Source organism: Phlebotomus papatasi, chromosome 1 (genome assembly GCF_024763615.1).
Source record: "Phlebotomus papatasi isolate M1 chromosome 1, Ppap_2.1, whole genome shotgun sequence".
Classification (NCBI taxonomy): Eukaryota; Metazoa; Arthropoda; class Insecta; order Diptera; family Psychodidae; genus Phlebotomus; species Phlebotomus papatasi.
The window spans coordinates 54,849,692-54,876,218 of NC_077222.1; the positions used below are offsets into that span (position 1 = coordinate 54,849,692).

A 26,527-nucleotide genomic window follows, 5' to 3' on the forward strand; every position below is an offset into this window, starting at 1 on the left:
TTGATGCCACGATGCTCTTAAATTGATGCCACGATGCTCTAAAATTGATACCACAATGCTCTAAAATTTATCCCATAATGCTCTTAAATTGATGCCACGATGCTCTAAAATTGATACCACAATGCTCTAAAATTGATGCCACGATGCTCTAAAATTGATACCACGATGCTCTTAAATTGATACCACAATGCTCTTAAATTGATGCCACGATGCTCTTAAATTGATGCCACAATACTCTAAAACCGATGCCACAATGCTCTTAAATTGATACCACGATGCTCTTAAATTGATACCACAATGCTCTTAAATTGATGCCACAATGCTTTTAAATTGATGCCACGATGCTCTTAAATTGATGCCACGATGTTCTAGAAATTGATACTACTGCTCTTAAATTGATACCACAACATACTGGAAAGTAACTAAAAAGTAAGACATTTATGGCATAGTTTTAATGCCATAGATTTACTTGATTTTGATGCCAAAATGGACTAAAATCAATCACAAAAGGTATAGGAGCCTTTTTGATGCCATAAATAGCGCAAAAATGCATTGATTTTAGTGCATTTTTTCTCTCTGTGAAATAATAAACTTATTTTCAGAATATTTGTGATACAAAGAGTTGGTATTAAGCATTCAAGTTCTACAGAATGCTCGAATTCGCATCTTTTGTGGTATCGTAAAGTGGTTTTGTATTATTTATCTAATTTAATAAATTGTAGCTGTTCAAATCTTGAAGTAAAGAACCGATCTCACGGGTTGATGAGTTTTTTTTCTACCCGTTTTCCTTTTTTTTCTTTTTCCAAATTTCTTAATAGAGAGCTTTTATATATTTATTCAAATAAGACCATAATTAAAAAGTAGCATCACTTAATAGGAATATCACCAAAGTTCTCGACAGTTTAATGAACCTTTCTATATCAATTATCGATAGGACTTTCAAAAGAAGAAATAAAATTTAAAAGAAACCATTCCTAAAGGAAAATGCATTTTCAATTCCAAATTTAAAAAAATCTATTTAACTTACTCATTCAGCAAATAAATATCCTGTAGCCAAAATGTTGATTCGTGATTCTTCAGTTCAAATGTATCCTCTCTCCTATATAAAAGATATCTTAATTTCCAGTATGAATTGAAGGAATTCAGACAAAATAAATAAACAATCACAATGTTGATTGGGTTGATTGATTCAGATTCTTATTTGTATATAAAATTGGTCCAAAAAAAAGCTTAAAGACAGCAATGTATTAGGGATTTTGCAGATAATACTTCAAAGAAAATTATTGTTTGGGATATGAAAAAGGTCAAATATGTAACATTAGAAAGTGTCTATCCTTGTTCCACTTTGCTCAACTTTTGCTATTGTTATTTTTACTACAAAAGTTTACTACGACTTCTCTAGCATCGGATTTCAGTTTTTGCGCCCAGAGTTTGATGTCTTATTCCTACCATTATCAATATAAGTGGAGGGATTTGTTCGAAATAAAGGAATTAGTTTTTCCGTATTTCTTTTAAAGCTATGAATTGTGATTTTTTGCCTTAAAGTAGATACACTGAAACCTAGTCGTAAGTTCTTTTTCTAAATAGGATTGACATCCTAATATGTTTAGAAGAGATTGTGCATTTATCTAAAAATAGAGTTCATTATCTTCGCGGTGGAATTTGTGCAACATCTTTACAGGATAAAGTGTTAAATATTTTCACTTTTAATTAATATTATATTTGATACACATTCCTTCTTCCTGGAATTTGCTCTAGGGGAAACTGGGGTACCACCAAACACTTTTGAAAGATGCGATTTTGACTGAATTTCCTAAGAAAACTGTGAATTTTAGAAAAATGTTGCTTACCCCATGTTATAGTCTTAGGTATAGGCTGCATATTAATGTATACAAGGATGATGTGAAGCACTTCAATTTTCCGTGAAAAGGAAAATTGTATCACCATGCATTTTTCGCTTTTTTCCAACCACCCGGGGTACCAATAAACACTTTCTGGGGCACCAAAAAACACCTGTTTTTCTCACTCATTGAAGTTATTTTGGGCATTCACCACAACTCTTAATTATAAAGAAGGTATTGAAAAAGTAAATAATTCTCAAAAAAGCACTGCAAAATTTAGAATGAGTGACCAAAATAGCAAAAAACTAAAGCACTGCACACCGAACATATTTTTCTTCTTCTTCTGTTTTATGTAAGGCTGTCGGACTCACTCGGGTCCATATAGCCAAACATATTTTTCAATGGATTTTTCATCATTTTGACAACATTCGACTTCTGAATGGAAAGCAGCGCCACTAAAATCGTGGCAAACACTATACCTAAAGTTCAAATTTTGCGCGCTCTTCTGATTATTTGCAATAAAATCGAGAAATCATTCGTCAGTCCTTGATTAAAATCATTTAAGAATCATTAAGAATTATTTTATGCAAAATTGGGTTCTTGAAACTATATTTTTCCTGAGTCTTGAATGAAAATCCCATGAATGGATATAAATTTCAGAAATCGAACAAAGAGGGAGATGAAGAGTAAGAAAGATAAGAGGAAAAATTTTGCCATTCAAGCTACGCTCGCGACATCTGCAATTGTGAGAAATTTGCCTGTTTGTTGGTGCCCCAAACTCTGTTTTGTGATGGATTTTATATTCTTTTAAAAAAATGTGAACATTAATTTCTTTAGTAGATACATATATATTATCCCAAAACATGTAGGAAAGTACTGGTGTAGTGAAATTTGAGGTAACTTATTTCAGTTTTATTTTCCAGGTAGATATATAAATGACTAAAATTATTAAAATCTCACAATTTTGCGAAAAAAGATTCTTATTTCTAAACTACTTGAACTATGTGGATCATTCTTTCTCTGGACAAGGATCCCTATAGTATCTATGATTTCATGTAAGTCTCATTCTCTGAAATCTTATACCTATTTAAAAAATCGCAGTGTTTGGTGGTACCCCTGTTTGGTGGTGCCCCAGTTTCCCCTATAACAGCGGAAGAAAGGATAAATCCGTTACCGAAAATTTGAAACTCAACAGCGCCACCATTAAACGACTAGACTGAAGTTTTATTTTAAATTAAGAGAAAATCTCTTAAAACATAGACAAAAGTCTCTTAAGTTGGTTTCGTTTCCTGACCAACCCCCAAAATGAGCCTCATCACAAAAACTATCCATCATGAAAAATTCCCGGAGTAAATAAACTCAGACACTTCCTATGCTCAAAACGACGACAAATTTAATTGAATAAAAGACATTTTTATTTGAGCAGTGAAATTAGATGTAGCACGCCTTTATTAAATTCACCAAAATCCCAAAAAATACAATCTTGTAATAATACTACGATAATAGGATACATGTAAATCTTTACCATCTATGCTTCATTCAAAGTGCTCTGATTGTGCATATTATCGATATGCTGCTTCAAGTCCTTCTTTGAGGTGAATCTCTGTGGGCATAAGGAACATCCGAGGCGCTTTGTAGGAGTTTTCTTCTGTTTAAACTCCTCTGGCCCCTTGCATTTGTTACCCAAGATGTGTCTCCTCAAATGAGTCTCTCTAGTGAATAGTGAATTGCATTCTCTGTAAAATAAAATACCATGATAATTGTATCAAGAAAGAAGGAAAACAAAATCCAAAAATTAACTTACTCGCACTTGAATTGTTTCTGAGTGCGATGGGTTCTCCTGTGACTGGAGAGATGCGAGGAAGTTGTAAAGGTTTTCCCACACTCAGGACATTCGTATGGCCGAAAACCTGTGTGGGTACGTGTGTGATTGCGAAGTGAGTTGTCACTCCTAAAGGATTTTCCGCAGATCTCGCAAACCAAAACATTTTCATGCGTCAGCAGCACATGATTCTCCAGATTATTCTGATCCTGAAAAAAGACACCGCACACGGGACACTGTAGGGTGACCTTTTCCGGATGATCGAGAATATGTACCACAAGTTGACTGGCATATCGAAATGCAAGATCGCAATACTCCGCAGTACATTTGTACTGTGTGGCTATTTTATGCCTCTTCGCATGAACTTTGAAGAGGTGCTTTCTGAGGAACGTTTTTCCACATTCCGGACATCGGAATGATTCATGAGGTGTTTGCTGTGATAGAATCCATGTAAAGTCAATTTTATCCATTGGACTCTGTGAATTCTCCTTCCCAATTTGATCACCAACAAGTGTATTCTTCTTCCTATACAAATTCCCACAAATTTCACACAAAACCCTCGTTTTGTGATTCCTCCCTGTAACTTCTGGCAATTCCTGACTCTCACATATATCATTGCAGAAGATACAGTGCAATGGAAATTTTCCTGTATGATACAACTCATGTTGAATGAATTCATTGGGATTGTAGAATGTCAAATCGCAGTGTCTGCATTTATAGGAATTAAAAATCTTGCGTCTCATCAAATGATCCTCAATTAATTTCCTTTTAACTGAGTTATCTTGATTTCTTGTGCAGCACGGACACGGCAGTATCCCAGAAGATCCTCTACCCTTTGTCTTCTTCTTACCATTTCCCACTGAGTTTCCCTTCGTACTTCCGCAGTTCTTCATTGTGTGCTTCTTTAGGTCATACGATCTGGTATACTCAGCTCCACATTTCCTATATAAAAAAAAATATTTTAAAATATTAAGTTAAGAAATCAATTAATTAAGGGAAAGTGGGGCATTTTCAGGAAGCTAAAACATTTTAAAACTCATTTGCCATTGATAGTCTATTTGCAATTTAAGTTCACCTCGTTGCTCCTGAATATTGTCTATTTGGTATTTTATTTAGTATTTTTCAATGTCGTAGGGTAAGTGTACCAAATTCCGACCAGCTTGCAATTCCGGCCACTTAATTTTTTCCTCAAATTTTCATGAATTTTTAGTTTTTGCATAGAGTAAAGTGGTACAAGTTGGCCAATGCAATGGCACAATTTGGACAGGACTTTTTTTTCTTGATAAATTTAGTACTTCATTTTCATTTGTATATTTTTAATGCTTTAGTTTTATAATTTGGTTCCTTACGCTTAAAAACAAATTTTGTACAGTATTTACAGTAGACTCTCTCTCAATCGGGAATATGGGGCAAAATGTCATCCGGTTTAGCGATAGAATTGAGCTTTGAAGCCTTTGTAAATTCCACAAAAAGCGCTCAATTATAAAGAATCACGATAAAATAGGAAGAACTACAGCGAATTTGAGCGAATTAGCTTCATAATTAAACGTGAAAATTGTCAACAAAATTTGTCGCCCGATTGAAAAAGAGCCGATTGAGTAAGAGTCTACTGTATAAAGAAAAAAGCCATGTCCAACTTGTACCGGCGAATTGTTCAACTTGTAACAATATGTCCAACTTATATCATTTTACCCTATTCTAGAGATTATACAATGCAATAAAATAATAAAAAATGTCGCTTTAACGAAGGAAATGATGTAAAAAAGACATTAGAAGAATTCCTAAAGGATAAGGAACTACGAGAATGAAGATGGCCGCATTAGGCCACTAATGCTATGTCTACATTTTTATTCATTTTAAAAAATATTAAGAATGATTTTAGAGAAAATAAAGACGATAAACTACCTATAAGCTTTCAGGCAACAGTCCTTTAGAACATTTAGAACTTACGACATTGGCGCTTGCATGCAACTATGCCGAAATTTGGCACACTTGCCCTATTTGCCTGAAACTACCCCAACCACCCATTAAAAAAGTAACATTTATATAATGTCCAATTATGCCGAAATAGTCATCAACATCGATTAAACGCAAAACGATGTGTGAGGGCAAGAAAATGGTTTTTACATTATTAAAATTGTATTATTGAATACTTCTTTTATTATTAATCCTACAAGTTTGATTTGAGAATCTGTCGTGAGAATATTTTGAGAAACTGTGCCAAATTTCGGCCGCTTTAAATGTAACTTCAACTAAGAAACTAAATTAGTTAAAATTATGGATTTAATCTTTGTATAGTCCATGATTTTTTTCTTTTATACTTTTTATTTTAGAATGTAATTTTATCATTTCTTGCCTCTTCTGAAAATCGTAATTTAGACACGCCATTTGTATACAATAAATATATATCGAAATTGGTGCAACTGCCAAAAAAAGTAGACCATTGTCCTGAATAGGTTCGCCGGCCGTGCAAAACTAAAGGTAACATTCCAGTTCTATTTACAAAGATATAGACGTCAAAAAGAGCGTTCATCAGAAAATATTTTTAGCTAGAATTCGTTGTAAAAAAGAATAATCGTCTCGATGTTAATTTCTCAAATTAGTGTGACCAAAACTCATGTAAATATTTACAAGCATAATATGTGAGCTTAGTCAAAACCAAACGATAATTTCACATTTTCGAGTGAGTGAAGAAATCGTGTCTAATTATTCAGTCAATGAAGAAGAACTCACCCCGACTTTAAAATTTTGTTATAGGGGACGGTGGGGTAGTAAAAAATAGAAAAGTAGAAAAATACACATTTCTTAGTTAATCCTTTAAGGACAAGTGGGACACCGGTGTCTTAAAAACAAAAACCATTTTTTTAAATATAGAAAGTTATTTTATGCTCTAAATAGAGAGAAAAAAATATTTTAGCAAAAAAACTGAAAAAGACTTGACAAGATCATTTCTCAAAAAGATTGAATAAAATTATCTGCAATAGAAATGTTCTATCCTAAATATTATATCAAAATATGATATTTCCCATTGATATTATTTCTTTTTTTTCCAGAACCCGGTAATACAGAGCAAAGTAAAATGTCACAAATAAGAAGCTCAGAGCAAAAGAGGCCTACCGTCTATGCATTTCCTTATTAACCTTTTAAGGACGACTGGGATACCGGTGTCCCAAAAACAAAAACATTCTTTTGACTATAGAAAGTTGTTTTGTCCTCTATATAGTCCGAAAAATTAATTTTTATTTTCAAGACACCGGTGTCCTATTCGTTTTAAAAGAGTTAAAATAGACCACTCTTGCTCTATGCGACTCAAATTATCCTATGCTTGTGGCAGTCTTAAAGATCTAAAAATTATTTCGAATTTAAAGAAAAAATCTATATCAATTAGGGCGGTTAGGATTATAATTCCAGGATTTTTCTGTATTGATAACGATGAATTCACTTTTAATCCTTTGAATCAGAGACGTGCAAGAACCGTTGAAACCGAATAAACGTCAAATGAAACATGTACAGTCAATGGTCAAAACGCTACAATAGAACAAACTTATTTTGACGTTTATTCGATTTCAACGGTTCTTGCACACCTCTGATTTGGATTATCAATACCCAGCGACCACATTTAGCTGAAAAAAGCAGCGTTTTTAGCATATTTTTGCTGAATCGATCAGCAAAAATATGCTGACCCGTCAGCAGTTCTCTAGCAAGAAATAGGAGAGACTGGGGCAAAAGGTCACAAATCAGAAAATTCAAAATTCAATATCTTCCAAGATAAAAAAGATACAGTAGACTCTCACTCAATCGGCTCTTTTTCAATCGGGCGACAAATTTTGTTGACAATTTTCACGTTTAATTATGAAGCTAATTTGCTCAAATTCGCTGTAGTTCTTCCTATTTTATCGTGATTCTTTATAATTGAGCGCTTTTTGTGGAATTTACAAAGGCTTTAACGCTCAATTCTATCGCTAAACCGGATGACATTTTGCCCCATATTCCCGATTGAGAGAGAGTCTACTGTAGCGGCTCAAATTTTTTCTATAGATAGCCTCCATAGACCTTCTTCAATGTCATAAGTTTCTTAGAATTCCAACAAGGAATTTAGAAAATAAAAAATATCGAAATTTTTAGCCCTATTTTTGAAATATTTTCCTTGCAGAAGATAACATTATTACCTACTTATTTTCCAAAATTGATGCACTGGTGAATATTTTCTAAATATTTTGAATATTTTGAATACGAATCCGCTATCTATTTTAGAATTTCGCAAAGGTTTTTTTCTCTAGAAATTCTTTTATTAAAAATGGCCACTTGGGGTAAAAAGTAACAAAAGGTATAGAGCAAAAAGTAACAAAAAAGCGAAGCAGTTTCTGATGTCTCACGGCGAAAAGAAACGTCATTATCATGTCTCGCCGCTTGTTGTCTGCATTGGTCAAACGATTTGCAGTCTTTTGTGTGTTTTTTTCTAAAATTGCTCGAAAGCGCTTTTCTCGTTTTTTTTCACTTTTCTCGCAGAGAAAACGTGTAGATGAATAAATTTTCTATGAAAATATGTCCTCTAGGTATTATTTCAAATTTGCGGAAGCTTGTAATGAAGTGAATCAAAATTTGAGAGAATAGTCACAAAATTTCCTTTTAGCATTTTAGGCATTTTTGAGAATAGTCACAAAATTACCTTTTAGAAATTGGTTCGAAAAACGTATTTCCTTACAAAATAGAGGAAAATTACTTTCACAAAGTTGTAGAGCGGTAAATTTCCTATAAAACTGCGCTAATTAGAAATTTTTAAAGCGCTCGAGTAGCTTGTAAAAAAATAAAATATCCATTTTGTGACTTTTTGCCCCAGTCTCCCCTACTAACCAAATGTATGGAACGGGCACTGCTTCCTGTGTGTCGTTTTAAAGTTAACAGAATTCTGCTGAAAACACATATTTTCAGCTAAATTGAAATTGGTTAGCATTTGGTGTTCGCTAAGCTAGAGAACGTTCTTTCTTAAGCTCTGTGACTAAATTTAACCGTTGATACGGTTTTCAGGTAACACAATTCCGTCATTACTTGGATTCTTAAAAAATATCAGTTTTTGATCCCTGAAATATTTCCCCTCTTTGCTAAAATTCATACAATAAAAGAAATGAAGTGGATAATCAAATGAGATTGAGATTTAAATTCTATAATATATCACATCTTTGTTTTAGAGAACCAAGACAATATTTCATAGGAAAATCGAGATTTAGTCAGTGAATTGAACAATAGGCCACACATTCTTCTATATCATTCTCGAAGATGTTTGTGTATTATCGTAAAAAACTTTCTTGTGGAAAAGCGTATACGAATCAATTTTTCATTTTCAATATTTTCCCGAACAAAAAGAGGGAATGACACTTCCCTCCCACAGATGAAAATGGCAGGAGAAAAATACACATTGAAGTGTAAGGAGTCCCCCTATTTTTTTTCTGTAGATTTAGCATTTTCTTCCCCATACGTTGTATACATATTTCATTTCATTTTTTTCCTCTTCTTGTAAAAAAAATAATAGAAACTCCCCCTCTCATTCTAATGGGAGGGATAAAAAGCACCCACACTGGAACAGTATAAACTCATCATTATAGCGGAAAAGACGAAAAAAAGTCGGGGTGGTCTTCTAACATACACAATCTTTCATCAACTTCTTATTTTATGCTCCATCAGTATTTCCATTTGCAATATTTTCTTGTCAATTTGCACGACGACGGACGCTTCAGGAAGTGTTATATTTGATGAAAGGGAGATGATAAATTTTCATCAACTCACATGATTGAAATTATAATTTAAATTATATGCAATCAGACAAGAGTGTGACAATTTATTGCTAAAATAGAAAAATTTCATACTACCCTTCCCAGACAATTTTTTTCCTACATAATAACAAAAAAAAAAGTATAAATCAAGAAAAAAATATGAGATAAAAGAAAATTCTTGCAAGAGGGGATCCTTCCTTCAGAATTTTTACCGCGGTTTTCTCGTGCATGGAAAAGAAAAAAATATTAGATTACATTGTATACAACATACATGTAGGGAGATTTTTTTTTTGGGGTGAAGATTCTCTCTCGTTATACAAATACATAGCAATCTCCTTTTCCCAACCCTCCAGCTAATTTGACTGTAAATCTAAAAGATTCTGGGCAGTGTAGGGAATTTTGAGTTTGCGCTTTTTAGACGTCTACTATTGTTACGTCCCTTTTAAAAAAAAATTGTTATATATTCCTTCCGTTTGCGACTTTGAGGGGAGTTATGTATATCCAAATTGTTTCATCGTTTTCCATTCATACCCTCACCTCATTCTCTTGCAGGTTTCATTTCCTTTTTCAACCCTCCCCAGACATGCGAAATATGACTTTCAATCAATATTCCGGTAGAAAAGCCCCATCTAATTTATTTGAACAATCGTATTGGTTGTTAAAAATTTGAGAAATTCTAGATGGTTTTACTTTTACAAATAATATCGTATTGATAAAACGTTTGTTATTTCATGGTCTTTTTTTTTGACATGAAAAAGGATATCCTATTTGTTTTTCGGTAATACCGATTATGAAATAACAGTAGATACAGGTGACTTTTCCCCTTCCCTGCTGCTTGTAAGCTTTTCTTTGATTTAAGTACTTAAGGATAATCTTCACCGATCCGATCTACCACGTCCGATCGGTAAAGGCTATTCTTCAGTGCTAGAAATTAAGAAAAACTTACAAACGAGAGGAGCTAAATCACTCGCATCTACCATAAATTTAGTTGAACTAGAACTGAAATCATTGAGTTGTCACTGATATCTAAAAATCAAATTCGAAACGTATTCGAATTAGAGTATCCAATAAGACCGTTAGGAAAATTTATTATAATATAGATTAGTATGACGTTTGTTGGGGTGGTCACAAAAGAGGCCTGGTACGGCAACTGGTCAATCTATTGTAACCAGTAATATAGGTTATTGAAAAAAATGATAAAAAATATTTAAATGAAAAGGATTTTCATGAAATTTCCAGTGAAAATAATTTCCAAGAGATTGCAACCAGTTTACAGTGCAAAATAGGTAGGGTAAGTGTACTAAATTTCGACCACTTTGCAATTCCGGCCACTTTTTTTTGTTAATAGAATTTCCACGAATTATGAATTATTTTTTGCATACTCTAGAGATTATACAATGCAAAGAATAACAAAAAATGTCTCTTCGACAAACTACTAGATGATATTAAAAAGACAATGGAAGAATTCCGGAAGGGCAAGGAACTATGAAAATGAAGGTGGCCGAAATAGGCCACCAAAGCTACATATCGTCGGTTGCGTCTACCTCTGTCGTATCTGTATTTCTTTTGTGTCAGCATTTCACGCAAGAGGGGACGTCTGTATTGTAGCTTGCATCGAATGCAGATACAAAACAAATGCAGATACGACAGATAGACGTAACCGACGATATTATCTACATTTTTTTCATTTGAAAATGTATTTAAGAATGATTTTAGAGAAAATCAAGACAATAAACTGTCTACAATGTTCCAAGGAACACTGCTTAAAAAGAAGTGATAAAAATTGATAAAGTGATAAAGTTGAAACTTTGGCACTTGCATGCAACTATGTCGAAATTTGGCAGACTTACCTTAAATCTCCATAAGTGTCTTTGAATTAGATTTGAAATACTTTTAATTTCAACGTAGCAATTTTTTTTAAGCTTTTAAGCTAAAACGTGAAAAAATCTCTTGAATTTTAAAGATAGGCGCAAAGAACTTTCAGATTTTAAAATAGGTACTGAAAGTTTTGAAATATACTTTTAGCCTCATCATAAAACTTAAGGTGCTGTGCACAGCATAGAAAATCTTTTTTGACATTAAATTTAATGTCCTTAATCTAATGAGACTAAAGAAGAAATCAAATACTTTACTTGTTCAGAGCCAAAAAAAGGAAAAAAAATAAATGGGCAGTAAAAATTAAAAAGTGCAAAAATAAAAATAAGCAGAGAAAAGTTAAATGATTTTGGCTTTCGGGATTTTGGCCCATTCGGGATTTTGGCGTTCGGGATTTTGGCTTTCGGGATTTTGGCGTTCGGGATTTTGGTTTTCGGGATTTTGACGTTCGGGATTTTGACCGGAACCCAATATGGAACCTATGGAACTATGGTAAATAAATGGGTCCCGGTCAAAATCCCGAAAGCCAAAATTCCGAAAGGGCCAAAATCCCAAAAGTTTTATTCTGAAAAAGAAGCACAGTGTTTTCAAATTTCCGGTGTCGCAACATAGTATACATTCAGGCGTATTTCAAAAATGATTTCATAAATTGACTCCCAATGGTAGGCAAACTTGCATAATTGGTGCATAATTCCGTCAGGTGCATAATCCCGAAGTGCATAATGTCGAGACTGAGTGTAACCCCAAAATTGGCATTTTGAATCCAAAAACGTCGTTCGAATTTGAGAGATTCAGATTTGAGACTCTGTACACTTTTTTTTCAGCTTGTGACATGGCAACAAGCTAGCTAAACGGTAAGAGATATCGACTTCAGGTCTTCGACGACACCCCCATAAGTCAACATTATTTAGGAGTCTTTTTCCCTTTTTCTCCTCATGCCACTCATTCCCCACCAAAACCATATTTTTTTTGTTTATTTCAAAAACGGTTCTTATAGCGCTGGCACACCTTTTCAATTTAGTGAAATTCAATCGATTGAAATTTTACCTCTTGCTCTTTCAAACTGAAATAAGATATGTTTGTCTCTTTCTGTCAAATGAAAATTGAAATTTCAATTTCAATTTGAATTTTCATTTGACAGAAAGAGACAGCTGTATATGATTTCAGTTTGAAACAGTAAGAGGTAAAATTTCAATCCATTAAATTTTACTCAATTGAAAAGGTGTGCCAGCGCGGCCAGCGCCATTAGAATTTTCTTTCATTTTCGAATATGTTTTGGCGGTAGTCATAGTCAAGGTAAATATTTCGTCAGACACCTAAGAAACGAAAAATATTTCGATATCAAATTTTCGAAGGTCAAAATTAAATCATTTTGGACGTCCTATTTTTCAAACGATTCCCTTGTATTGGGGTTTTTTGAAAGATCTTGAAATTTCCAACCTGGTAGCATAGAACTTAATCGGTAATGAACCGATAATGTATCCATGATATAATCTTTTCCAAATTTACTTTTTTATTTGTCCATAGGCTTATTAGTCATGCTCAAATATTCTAAAATGTGATTTTCTTAAGCAATTTTTTATTTCGGAATGGATTTTTAAATTTATGAATATTTGATCGGTCGGTAGTAAACCGGTAGGCACCCAAAAAGAATGCTGCGAAAAGATAATACATGAAGAGCTCTTTCTCGTGAGTTCGAACACTCCGCAAAGCTGGAATGCTTTACCATCTCATTCAATTTACATGTTGCTCTCTCTCCTTCAGTAAGAGGACCTCGTCCTTAAAGGGTTAAATTATTGGGGGAAAGGTCAAATTAGGCATCTCAATTGTGACGAACTATAATTGCTCCCCCATATTATATTCCATTCATAAAGCAAAATTTATCCATTTGAATATATTCCTTGTGGCCACTCATTAGAAACGGAGGCCTTAGTTGAAAACACCTCCAGCGATTCTTCCCTTCCCTTGCAATTGTAGTAGCAGCAAAAGCAATACACATGCTTGTTTTTTACACCCCCTTGAAATATCCCTCATTCGCTTGATTAAGAATTCCATTGATTTTGGGAAGGGTGAATCGAAATTAATGATTTCGCAATATACAGGCGACCCTTTCCCATGAGAATTAAACATACAATTTTCTATATGGAACCAAATGGACAACATATAAAAAAAAGAAGGAACGTTAATAAAATATAATTTGTACTTACTCGCATTTGTGCAATTTGGCGGTTTTGTGGATTCTTCGGTGACTGGAGAGATGAGATGCTGTGGCAAATTTTTTCTCACAATCTTCACACTTATATGGTTTATCCCCGGAATGCAAACGTAGGTGATCTTTGAGGGCTTTCCGGGAGCGAAAATTCTTTCCGCACAAATCGCACATCTGAAGTTTTTCATGAGTATTGACATGGTCCTTCAGTTCTTTGAGATTCTCATAGACAGCCTTGCATACTGGGCACTTGAGTGGAGTCAATCCAGGATGACTGGGTAGATGCTCCACCAATTTGCCCGCATAGCGAAATGTGAGATTGCAGATTTTGCACTTGAATTGGGACGCCTTCAAGTGCCTCCTGAGATGTGCACGAAGGACCAGTTTGTTTGCATATGGTTTCATACATTCTGAACAGTGAAAATTCGCAGACACCACCTCATCCTCCTCTTCCTTTTGTCTGGAACTACATATTTCTTCAATGATGTTCACCGTGGTCTCTTCGAGATGCTGCCGGTCTTCTTGTTTCTGGGGTGTGTCTTCTTTTGGAATGTAGTCCAATGGCTTCACATCGATTGCAAGAATATCACTAAAGCTTTCATTTTCAATAGGAACTATACCGATTGTGAGGAACGGGTCGATTTCAAAATCACAGATTTCTCCTTTGAGATGATCTTGTGGAATGAAGAGTTTAACATCTTCGCTGTCGTACAAGTTATCCACCAAGGAGATGTTGTCCATTGTGTTTGGGGTATAACTTTTATGCTGCAACAAATTCCCAATTTTCTCATCAATTTCCTCCTGTATTCTTTCAATTAAATAAAAACTTACACATATTCCACAAGACTTTTGTGATATTTTTGGAATCAGAGATAGGGAGAAATTTAGGAAAAAAAAGGAACCACCGAGTATTAAACTTCTTTCTGTATGTACTCCATTTTGACAACTAACCATCCAACTAACAAAACGAACAAACAGCACCCCAGCAGCGAGCCACGAATAGAGGGGAAAGGTGGGGAAACAAAGCACGATTGCCTCCCGGCTAACTTCGCTGAAAAGATTTCTGGACAGTTCGGGCCAGTCGGGCAAATGAAAAGTGTCGGCAATAAACAAAACAATGTCATGCGGTATTGGAAATAGTGTTTTTGAACTCAAATCACTTAAGCAACACACCCCATGGAATGGAATACCTCATCATAAGCACACCCATGTGAGTATTATTGTGAAAAACCGACAATTTATCTCCAAATTACACGTTTTCATTGCATAAGTGCTCCTCCCCAATCTCCCAAAACATTATGTACAATTTCACCGCTATTTCCCCATGACGATGCATTTCATTGCAATTTATCCAATTCTAGGCATCTACAGAAGCCGGTAGATGCAGAAATTTGTAAATTCCGTCGTATTTTCATTGAAATCTTATCAAAAAAGTCAAAAATTGCGAAATATCAGGCCGGGTTGCCAGATGTGAGGGAAATTTCCCCTTTTGGGATATTTTCACTCCCACTTTTTGCCTTCTCTCTTTTGGCTCTTCTCCGTACACCGACGCCATTACTGTTGTTTTGCGTATTAAAAATTTTTAAGGCTTTATTTTACAATTGTACATAACACTTTTACCCATTTATCATATTTAAGCCGATAGTTTGCATTCCTTCTAATATATTGCATGCTACAAAAGTGTGGTATTTTCGCGTTTTACGGCCCAATACTCAAATTGCAGAAATTGCTGACGTTTGGTAAGAAGGCCTCCCTAATCGCAAATTATTGACTTTTCTCCGCAAATTTGGTGCAATTTTGCTTGCAATGAGATAAAGAAAATTACTAAATTGTGATAAAGAGATTCTCAGTGACCTTGAAAGTGCTTCAAATGATAATACCACCGACTGAACTTAACCTCACTTTCGCGGGATATCTCTAACTTTCTCTGTATTCCCCCTTTGCAGTTCCGGTGCGAGTCAGCTGTAGAAATGGAACATAGTTATTCTCGTGACTGGCGACCTGCAGAAAACAGTAAAGTCATGTCAACGAGAACTATTATGGTCAACAGGGCCCCACAGTGCCCCTCATGCCACTTTCACACCAACGATGAGGTAAGCTACTGATAAGAATGTTTTGATTTATAGGCGCTGTGATTCTTTCATTCAAACTTAAAAATTTTCAAATCAAGAATATATTTTCATTTGTTAGGCAGATTTAGGTTAAACTTTGCTAATTTCGGACACCTTACAATATCGGACACTTCTCAAAATTCCTTAAATTTTTCGTTTGTCGAAATTATAAAAGGATTGTATAATATAAAAGGATACAAAATGCATCGCCTCTATGAACAAGATTCTGTAAGAAAATCCTTTAAAAAAAAACGCTGGAAGGGCTAATGGCTTCCAGGAATTTGGTGTCCGAAATTACACATAAATCAATATCTAGGGTAGAGTCAGTACTTTTTCGCCACCTAAATTAAAATCACATTTTAAGAGAATTATTGAGTTCATCGAACTACGAAATGAGTGTTATTTCGTGACCTCTAGTCTAACGAATAAGAAAACCATATCTGGTGCTTCCCCAAATAGATTATTTGCAAGTTAATTAAAGAAATTCTTGAGAAGGTGAACAGTCAAAAAAAAATATGGAGTTCTTGAGAAACTTGTCAACGCTCAGAGAAATTGTCTTGCATAATTTTATGTTTTTGCTGTTACAGCATTTGATATTTTTTCACTGAAAATCAATCTGTTATTAACTAAACTTTGTTCTAATATCATACAACATATCCAGCGAACGAATTTCAGTAAAGCTCACTTTATTGTAACTCTTTGTGGTCAAATATGATACTTTAACAGAGAAAGAATTTTTTCCTCCTCTGGGAAATTGGAAAACTCATGGGAACTCTAGTCCCCTAAAGAACGCAAAGGATACAAATTTCATTTTTCCCAAAGCCAATATTACCGATTTTGTAAACTATTTATGCGTGTCAAAGGACTCCTGTACGATGTTGATAACTAAAACAAAGTGAATTATTGACTAGTATCTTGTGGGATGTCTAGGAAGTGCTAAAAAAGACACCCAGCTCCTGCTTGTCAACAGATTCCTCATAATATTTTACACATAACACTTTAAAACACATTCCTTTCAACATGATGTTATTGTAGACACATTAAGCTTTCTCAAAAGCATAAAAGACACTTCCTGGTCAATCAGAATTCACCAAAATTAGGAAGAATAGGAAAAACTTCCCTGAAAGCAATCTTCCACGATGCCAAATGTCAAAATTATCGGCCATTGACAAAAATGTCACTCCCGCTTGGAATTTTGTTACAGTAGAGTCTCTCAAATTCGAACGATTGGGGGGTATTTTTGACATTTCTCACCTCCCAAATTCGAACGATATTTTCAAAACTAACGGAATTTACGTGAGATTAAATTGCACTTTGAATCAAATGCCCAGAATTTCTCACAAATCTTCGTGGTGACGAACTTCCTTTACATTTTATTCTCTCGTAATGTAAGTAAATATTCAGAGAACAGCACAGAAATATGATTTTCAAACATCCACAACATGAATTTTTTAACATAACCCAACAATTGACATTTTGAATCCAAACGGCGTTCGAATTTGAGAGATTCAGATTTGAGAGACTCTACTGTACAAGGTTTGTGTCAAAAAGAAAATGGCGGGCATTGGCGGGATAACCTTACATTTGACCTCTAGATTTTTGGGGACGAGCGTACCCATAAAATTTGAACAAGTTTTTTTGAAAATTTAAGAAAAAAAAGTTTTTCGAATTTATGCAATCTGTAATTGTTAGTTATCATACTTATTGGTCCCGAGAGATTTTTCCTTATCCTGGTCTACAAATACGAAAAAAGTCACAATATCTGCAAGGAAGCAGAAAATCGAAAATTCACGATTTTTGACCAAAAATATCTTAGCTCAGGAGTTAATTGGGATCCTGCAAAAAATATCCTAGATTTGGACATCCTTATAGTTTGTAATCATCCGTTCCAAAGGAGACGAAAGAGTTAATAGTGTTTTCCAAAAAAATAAAGAAATTCCGGATGTGGTGAAATAGGGCTTACTTTTTTCTACTGTGTAAGTACTTTGGCCACTCATTTTTCCAAACATTTTACAAGTAGCGCACCTTGCGGAATTTAGTTGAAACAATCATAATTTTCAACTGATTTTTTATCGCAAATAAAAAATATGCAAAAAATCATTCGAAATACTCTTTTATAATTGTCTGGTATCGGTGTTAAATAAGAAAAGTACTGTGCTGTGTACTTTTGGGAGTTTTCGAAAGCTGCTGTTTCTTAAAATTCAATTAAAAACAAGTGGCGAAAAAGTGCTTACACAATGGCGAAAAAGTGTTTACAAGGTGGCGAAAAGTACTGAAACATGCGTTGCAGGAAATATATATTTTTTTTATTAGATGATCAAAAATTCCCTTGAAGTCTCCTGGTTCAACAGAAAGACCATGCTTCAAAGCACCTGTACACAAAATTTCATTTTATTTTGACAAAAAGTATAAGAATTATAAGGGTGTCAACCCTTAAGGTGGCGAAAAGTACTTACTCTACCCTATATTTTTCAATTTTAAATCAAGAAAGAATAATTCGAGTGAAAACAAATATGATTTACTACTCTTTAAGGTTTACATCCACTTAAAAAAGATGTAACAAAAAATTTCAATTTGTATTAGAAATTATTACATTCAAATTATTTTGGAGCTTATATGCAGCATGTCCGAAATTTGACACAGTTCTTCTACTAGGGGAAAGTCGTCTGCCTTCAAACGAAAAATGGAGTTCCAAATTTAAGATTTTTTTCTGAAGAATCCACAAAATGGATTTTATTTTCTACTACACCAAAAAATTCTCTTGTTCATTCGGCGTATATGATTACCTCATTTAGCACTTGCAAGTCCTCAGTTTTTCCTTCTGAGGAAATTAAAAAAGTGATGTCGATTTGTATGAAGGCAGCTGGCATAGTCTGCTTTCAAACGCGAGGCAGCTGCCTTTAAATGTTTTTTTTTTTTTCACTGAGAATATTGAATCAATAAAACTAAATGGGCTATAAATGATTAGGTTGAAGCCTAAGGCACTCACTAAAATCATCACTGCAGTCAAAAGACATTAAACAATAACTTTTCTTCACATTTTTCTGAAGAACTGTTTTGCACTTGAAAATTTGGAAGAAAAAGCCATTGAAGTTGACAGTTGTCAACTTGAAACATCCCGGCCGGAGCAAGATAGCAGGTTATAAGTATTTGTATGACGTACGTCAGAGAAAAGTAGGAGTTCGATTTCACATGTTTTGATGTATGTAAAGATAGGATTTAAAGGCACGCGACATTAGCATTTAAAGGCTGCTGCAGGGTGATATTTGCAAATTTCTGCTACTCACAAAAAATGTGTCATCTGAACCAAAATGTGTTAACAAAAATATTAAGCCTGATTAACCTTCTATGTGTCACAATGGAAGATTTATTTGTAAAATGATTTTTACTATGAAAAATCACATGATTTGTGGAGCATCAAAATTACAGTTTAGAGCTCATTTTCATTTTTTTTTATCTAGCATCTAGGAAATAGGAGCTAGGCTCTCCATTTTTTGATGATTTGTGAGGATGATGGATATCTACCTAATAGTTAATAGAATATAATTTATGCTTTTGAGAACAACGAAAAAATCGCAACATTTGAAGGCTGCTGCATTTAAAGGCAGACGACTTTCCCCTATATGTAAGGGCCAATTCATCTCAAGACGACAATAGGGGTCCCCTTCATGGTCTCGGATGAATGAGATTTTTGGCAAATATTTCAAAATGCTCTATCCCGCAAACGGGTTGAGATTTCTTCTTATTCTTTTTTTTATTTGAAAGATAATTTTATAGTCTTTAAAACGATATAGGGGGAGGCTTTGATCGTTCGCATATACGCTACCTTCGGACACTTCATATTTCTCCCATATTCCTTTATGAATCTGACATATGGCTTTATATTGTAATAGCTAACCTTAAATCCCATCTTTCCTGAAAAAATTGAGAGTCTAATCCTTTTTTCCTAGTTTCAGGAAGCAAAAAATAAAAACAGGTCAAAAACTGTAATTTTGCTGTGCAATATTTCATACGATTGTGCAGAATTAATATCACTTTTCTGAAAAACTACTATCACAGAGGGTAGAAGGGTTATTAGGAATCAGATTTAAGTAAAAATCTTTTAGGCTGAACAGACACTTTTTGTGGGTGGAACAAAATTCACAAACTTGACTCAGATTCATCGATCGCAAATAGAAGACTGCTTCTTTCAGATATTTTCCAGGAAACTTCATTTTAGATACGATCCCTCATATTCACATCTATTGTAATCTACCGATTTGATCCATCACTAAAAAGGAAAACTTAAAAATCGTAAAATTGATAAACAAGAAGTAATTTGACTCAAATAGGTTGCAGTTGAGTAATTATTAAGCAATTTTGCATTTCTTTGATATAAAAATATTTTTCAAGCTTGCACAAACTGAATGTGCAATGAAAGAATCACATCTGTAATAAGCTCATACAGTTTACAACTGGTTTTTGACAATCTTTGACATAACCTCACTATTGTGTTGTTTTGCATGACAAAGAAAAGAAACTGTCCGTAAGAAGATGTTTTGTGAAAATTTTAGCTTGTTCACCTGCTGAAGCTCAATATCTGTGCTAAATCCCGATTCCTGCAGCTGCAGGAACAGAGAAATCTTCAATGATGCACATTCAAACGTTTTTGTGCATATCCGGCTCCGTGGAGGAATGGTGGAATCTTGTGTAGTCTTCTCGCTTGCAGAGTTTTAGTCAATTTTTAGCTTTAAAAACTTATTGATTCGTGTAAATTTGGTGATATTTGGACTTTTCAAGAAAGTATTCATCAGATTTAACCGTTTCCGGAGTGAAATTCTCGTAGAATCAAGCAAAAAAATGGTTTTTAATGTCAATAAAACATCTCTCAGAAAAGTTCCAAAAAAGTGATATTAAAATGTTTTATTCCTTATAAAAATGGGTTAATCAAGTAGATTAGAGTTCCCTTTAAACAATGATGTGCAACTTTTAGTGTCCGGTGCAAAATTTACGGTGAAAATGGGGTGTTCAATGATGGCGTGAATCGTATGCGATAATAGAAACTTGATTCATCTATCGGATAAATCGCCATTAAATTTTCATTTTCCTCTGGAGGAAAATCTAAGGATTTCCTGGGATTATGTTTGGTGGGATTATGAACCTTATAAGTAAGACATTTTTTTGGCATAGTTGGAGAATCCATACGGTTTGCATGGTAGTCAGAAAAAATCACTGAACTTGAACATCATTTTAGTATGCGAAAGTTCAAAGCCTCCCCCTACTCGTTTTCGTATTATCTGCTCAATTTTTTTTTGTAACGGTCTTTTGAATTTTTTTTTCGAAAAAATTTAAAAATTTTTCTCAAAAACCCCATTCTCAAAAATTTTCATTTTTTTACTGTTGATCAGTAACATTGAGTACTACATTCCATGAAGCTTTCACTTTTGCACTTACTTTTTTTTATATCGGGGGATAATTTAGTATCGGGGGATAAGATAGAATAGGATTGGGATGCATAAGGGGCCCAATTGTGGCCTGGATGTATCGGTAATCCGAAATGGAGAACTGACACTCCTGGCAAAATCTTATCTTATCTAACACAGTAGTTATTTAAAATTGATGCCATCTGAAGCCTCTATTAGGTGAGATTCTTAACAATCTCACCTACTATAATCCTAACAAAATTTCATGTCGTCCGATCGACCTCAAACTTGGCCAAAATGTGTTTCAGCACTTCCTGATCACGAATATATATGTGGCTAATTTACGTTCCCGGCCGGCCGGCCGGCCGGCCGGCCGCTCTTTGGAGCTTAATAGCTCCTCAACTAAAAGAGATATCGACTTGCGGTTTTCGGCAAAGGTTATATATCGGGTGAAAATTGCAACATGGTGCATTGACCCCCCACCCCCCACCCCTCCTTCCGCCATTTTGAATACCCCCCTTTTTTTGTTTTCTCAATAGCTCCGCCCCTATGGCATCGAGCGAGCTCAAATTTTAGTATGTTATAGCTGGGCCTTAGAGCTTTCCATCAATACCAAACTTAAGGTCCCCCGACCCCCCTGACCCGAGCTATAAGGGTCCAAAAAAAATTTCTTAAAATGGCCATAACTCCGGTTCTAATTGTCAGAATTTAAAAAGTGAGGGCTTTTTGGAAAGCTCTCGTGAAATGCCACTTCCCCTTCTAACATCGCAAGTTCATAAAACCACCGCTAGGGGCGCTATTATTAAAAAGAAAATTTTTAAATCTTATAAGTTAAATAACTCAAAAATTCCATTGTGCATCGGGCTGAAATTTTAGTATGTTGTAGCCGTTGATTATACCTATCAAACAAAAAAAACCTTAAGTCGATCTAAAACCCCTGACCCGAGCTATAAGGGGTCAAAGTTCGAACATTGACCGGCCTCTATCTCCGGTTCTAATTAATATAGCGACCTAAATTTTACCTTTTTGGTTTCGTCTCGATGAACACTTTTAGATAGAAGTTCAAAAAGTCACCACAGGTGGCGCTGTGATAGCGTCAAAATTCATCGAAATTCAAAGTCACTTCTCAAAAACGGCATTGTGCAAGTTAATGAAATTTTAGTATGTTGTAGTCCAGTCTAGGACGTTTCCAAAATGGTGCGTATGCGCGCTGTGGTTAAAACAGAACCGGAGATATGAGGGGTCAAAGTTCACAAAATTCAAAAAATCATATCTCCGGTTCTATGTGACCGATTTTCATGAGTGAGGGCTTAAACGAAAGATCTCACCAAATGCTACAACTTTCTAGAATATTTGAACTTCGTGGGACCAACACCAGGGGCGCCACAGTCGAAAAACCAATTTCAATATCACATAACCTCAATTATCTCGACTGTCGCTAAACCGATTTTGATGATTACTTCAACATAATTGTAGAGGACATTTGTCTCTACATTTCGTCCATACATCATTTTCCACTCAGACTACGCTATCACTCCGATTTTGCCGTTTAAGTGTGAAAAAATTGATTTTTCCCATAATAACGCTTTGAAATCACTCAGATGCCAATTTGACTGCCTCTACTCCACCAAGACACTTAAAATAGGGTTTTAAATGGAAAGTCCCACAAAATACAAAAATTCTTTGAAATAGTTGAAGCTCAACAAATGACTACTTGGGGCACTCTGGATGAAAAAACGAGTTAAGAAACAAAAAACTATGTATGTCTTAGTGGTAACATACTTCCTTTTCATTTTACACGACCATAACGTATGTAAACATTCAGGAAGAAGTACATAAATATGATTTTCATTCACCAAGAATACGAACTTTCTAACATAACCTCACAATTGACATTTTGAATCCAAACGGCGTTCGAATTTGAGAGATTCAGATTTGAGAGACTCTACTGTACATAAATTTTTATAAATACTATAGCAGGTGAAAATAAGTCAAGAATAATCTATGAAAAAAAGAAGCTTAATCGGGGAGATTGAATGACTCACAGCTCTCACAGCATTGCAATAGCTGTGAAAACCAAAGAATCACAGCTCAATACGCCCACCACAATTCTTCCGATAAAAAATTGCATGAACATACAATAAAATTGTTTTTCAGGGAATTGATGTAGATGAACAGCACAAATCCTCTGCACTGCCATACGATGAGGATGAGGCCATGAAGGCAATGGAGTACACCACACAGATAGCGTATTGTGTGAAAAATACCAATTCGGATGAGGATGATTGGGAGGAGGCTGTAAATAAGTTAGGTTGGTCCATTGTGCAACAGAATCTCTTTGCCAAAGTGGCTAATATCCTGGATCTGGACAGATTGGCTCGTTTGGCACGAAAGAGCCGTGAGCATGAGTCAGTGTTCAGACGAGCCGATATTGACAAGAGTTGCCAGCGCATGAGGCAGGCTCTGGCAGCTGTTAATTGGGATATTCGGCTGACACAGTGGCTCCATGGGGTTCTCATTGAACACCTACCGCCCAGCTATATGAGTCTCTATCTGGACATCCTGCAGACATTGAAGGCCAAGTTGCCTGCATTGATTGACAAAATGATTTTTGGACGAACACCACCTGGGGCTCAGGATATCATGGGGCCGGTGATGAAGGAACCATGGGAGCCAAAGATTAATCACAAAAATAGAAAATTACCCAATCAACCTATAATTATTATCCTGCCAAATGGACCATCTGTTAGTCCGGCCAGCAATAGGATGCAAAAGTGGTTTGCCCTCTTTGCCACAATGGGCTCCGTTGTACCGATTGCCATTCATGCGGGCGGTGTGGCTATTCAGAAGCAGGGTATGCAGACAGTTGTTGAGCAATTGGTAACGGTGTCTAGGGCAAAAATTCAGGATATTCGGGCTGAGTCACCGGGAAGACCAATAATCCTGGTGGGATTCAATTCAGGAGCTGCTCTGGCACTACAAATTGGTGTTCTGGAGCCAGCTAGTTCAATTGTTTGTATGGGATTTGCCTATAATACGATGCAGGGTATCCGTGGATGTCCGGATGATCAGATTCAGGAGATAACAACACCGATACTCTTTGTTATTGGGCAGAATTCAGCTAGGACGAGTCAGGAGGAGATTGAGTGTTTGCGGGAGAATATGATTGCGCAGACGAGTGTGGTGATTGTGGGATCGGCTGATGATGCTCTCAGGGTGAATACGAAGAAGAGGCGTATTGAGAAGGTGACACAGGCCATGGTGGACAATATGGTGATGGATGAAGTGGCAGAATTTGCAACATCGTGCCTGGTGAATCCACCAGGACCGAGACAAATGCCTGGAGGAGGTCTCAATCAATCAACAGTTGTCACGTCAAATGGTATGCCTGGGAATCCCTTGGTGGTGCGCAAGAGAAAAATAACGGGTGATTCGGAAAGTGGTTGTGATGATAAACCATCTCCAGTGAAGACACCGAGACCCGTTGGAAGGCCAAGGCTCAATAATAAACCAATCCCCGGGCGATTGCCCAAGAAGCCAATTGTTGGAAGTGGAATTACTCAGCCATCGAGTGAAGCACTAGATATAGCCATTCAGAGTATCTTGCCGACAGATAGCAATGAGATGACATCCCTGGAGCCAGTGGTATCCACCAGTGAAGTCAAAAAATCTCCCATTATGACGTCATATGAGATTGTTCAGGGGAAGATAACGCAGAAGGTGGAGTATAAACCGTTGATATCGAGTGGAGCTGTGAGTTCTCTGGTGTCGGCTAGATCACCAAATTCAACGACGGTGTCCGGAGTTGGAGGGACTCCAATTGTTTTGCCCATAATTCAGAGGCCAAAGGTGAAGATGGTACCACCAAATCAATTTGTTCAGCTAAAACCAGGGAATATGGAGAGTTTGGGTGGATCATCGCAAGTTTATACGATTAAGAGTGGCACGACAATTTCAACACCCACCAAAACACCACAATTGTACACAATTAAAACATCATCGGGGAACAAGGTAATCTCCATGAAGAAGCAATCCCCACAAACACCACATTTAGTCACAGTGTCTCCCAGTGGATTTACCAATAAATACACCATCATGAAGTCCACAAAGGCCGTTCCGACGTCATCGTCAGATGGAGCAGGAGATAAGCCAGATCTAACTGGTACCAATATCTTTGACATCCCCATTGTTTTTGCTGACAATGAGGGCAATATCCATGAATCTGAGGCATCAACAGAGGATGCAGATACGTCGAGTGAGAGCACAGTAATGGCTATGAGTCCACACAAAGAGCCAGAAACGTCATTAGCAAATGCCAGTAGGATTTATAATTTAATTCCGGCAAGCAAAGCAGCAGCCGGAAGTGGTGGGAAACAAGTTGTGTTCATAAATCGTAGCAATGCAACTACTCTCAAACCCAATATAATATCCAAATCAGTTCCACCGCTCAAATATACCAAAGTCATGGTATCATCGGCAACTGGACAATCTGGACTAAGGCAGCATTTGGAATCGGGTACATCGGTGGTCACTAGCCATTTGCCCATTATGACCAATAAGATGGTAAAGGTAAAGGCTAGTGAGATTGAACGGGGTAATGTTATTTCATCACGTCCCATTCCGACTACCAAGCTTCAGCCTATTATTATCAATGTGGAAGCCGATAAGGCGTCTGGAAGAGCAATTTCAAGTGGTGATGGAATATCAAAGATTCCACATACAATTTATCTGAAGCCCAACAGTGGGACAATTAGGCAGATTCCGGGAATTCTCAATAAGAATCTGACGGTGAAGAAGCTGGTTAATATTGTGCAGCAGAACAAGAATCAACCGGATGGAGGGACTGAGTAATTTTTCCAAGCTTTGAGAGATCATCACGACCTCAAGCTTTTTCTTGTTGTGAAGAAACAAAAAAAAAAACAATAAACAGAGTTATTTCACCAGAAGTCACTGTAAAGTTTCTTTGAGTGAAAAAGGGGCATTTCTAGGAATCTTCGGAAGGTAAGATTTTTTTTTAAATTTTTAATTATTAGATTCAATTTCCAAAGAATTAAATAAAAAGAATTTAAGAAATGAAGAAAAAGAATTAAATAAAAAAGGGGTGGCAAAGCGTCCCATACTTTGCGAAATGCTCGAACTCCTGACTTAGATTCTACACCTCAAAAGTACTTTCGCATAATTTACCGTTTATCGATTCAAAATCGATTTGAACTGATTCATAAGTCTCTCAGAAGATCCCCAAAAATAGTTTTAAAAGTAGGGTGGAATCACCACTTTTCGCCACTTAAACTGAAATCGCTATTTTTCGCGATTTGTTAAATAAATGAGCCGCAAAGTTACTCGTATTTTTACTGCTTCTACGTATAGAGTAGAAAAAGCGTAATTATTCGTTTTGAATTTACGATTTTGAGTATTTTTTAAAGCAATATTCTAAGCAAGTACATCGAATTCAATATTTCTTGTCCAATATACTAAGTGTCATCAAATTCTCATCAA

The 26,527-nt window shown here is 35.6% G+C and overlaps 2 protein-coding genes across 2 annotated transcripts; one reads left to right on the forward strand and one right to left on the reverse strand.

Annotated features, from left to right (window-relative positions):
- Positions 1–3,252: 3,252 nt before the first annotated feature.
- On the reverse strand, positions 3,253–14,582 carry LOC129807173 (zinc finger protein 58-like). Its single transcript, XM_055856265.1, has 4 exons — positions 14,350–14,582; positions 13,517–14,283; positions 3,646–4,605; positions 3,253–3,577 (listed from the first exon to the last, which is right to left on the reverse strand). The coding sequence occupies exons 1-4, from the start codon at positions 14,470–14,472 to the stop codon at positions 3,370–3,372; spliced, it is 2,058 nt and encodes a 685-aa protein (XP_055712240.1). The 5' UTR covers positions 14,473–14,582; the 3' UTR covers positions 3,253–3,369.
- On the forward strand, positions 14,574–25,977 carry LOC129807150 (KAT8 regulatory NSL complex subunit 3). The gene is made up of 3 exons (XM_055856219.1): positions 14,574–14,728; positions 15,465–15,611; positions 23,189–25,977. Exons 1-3 carry the CDS (start codon positions 14,636–14,638, stop codon positions 25,880–25,882), a joined length of 2,934 nt encoding a protein of 977 aa, XP_055712194.1. The 5' UTR covers positions 14,574–14,635; the 3' UTR covers positions 25,883–25,977.
- The last annotated feature ends 550 nt before the right edge of the window (positions 25,978–26,527 follow it).

Excerpts from the sequence above, each read along its gene's own strand:
- LOC129807150 (XM_055856219.1), top strand. The coding sequence starts at position 14,636 with ATGTCATGCGGTATTGGAAATAGTGTTTTTGAACTCAAATCACTTAAG. Across the intron at positions 14,729-15,464 it reads CTCATCATAAGCACACCCAT|TTCCGGTGCGAGTCAGCTGT; the intron begins GTGAGTATTATT and ends CCCCCTTTGCAG. Across the intron at positions 15,612-23,188 it reads ACTTTCACACCAACGATGAG|GGAATTGATGTAGATGAACA; the intron begins GTAAGCTACTGA and ends ATTGTTTTTCAG.
- LOC129807173 (XM_055856265.1), bottom strand. The coding sequence starts at position 14,472 with ATGGTTAGTTGTCAAAATGGAGTACATACAGAAAGAAGTTTAATACTC. Across the intron at positions 4,606-13,516 it reads GCCAAATTGCACAAATGCGA|GAAATGTGGAGCTGAGTATA; the intron begins GTAAGTACAAAT and ends TTTTTTATATAG. Across the intron at positions 3,578-3,645 it reads CAGAAACAATTCAAGTGCGA|AGAATGCAATTCACTATTCA; the intron begins GTAAGTTAATTT and ends TTTATTTTACAG.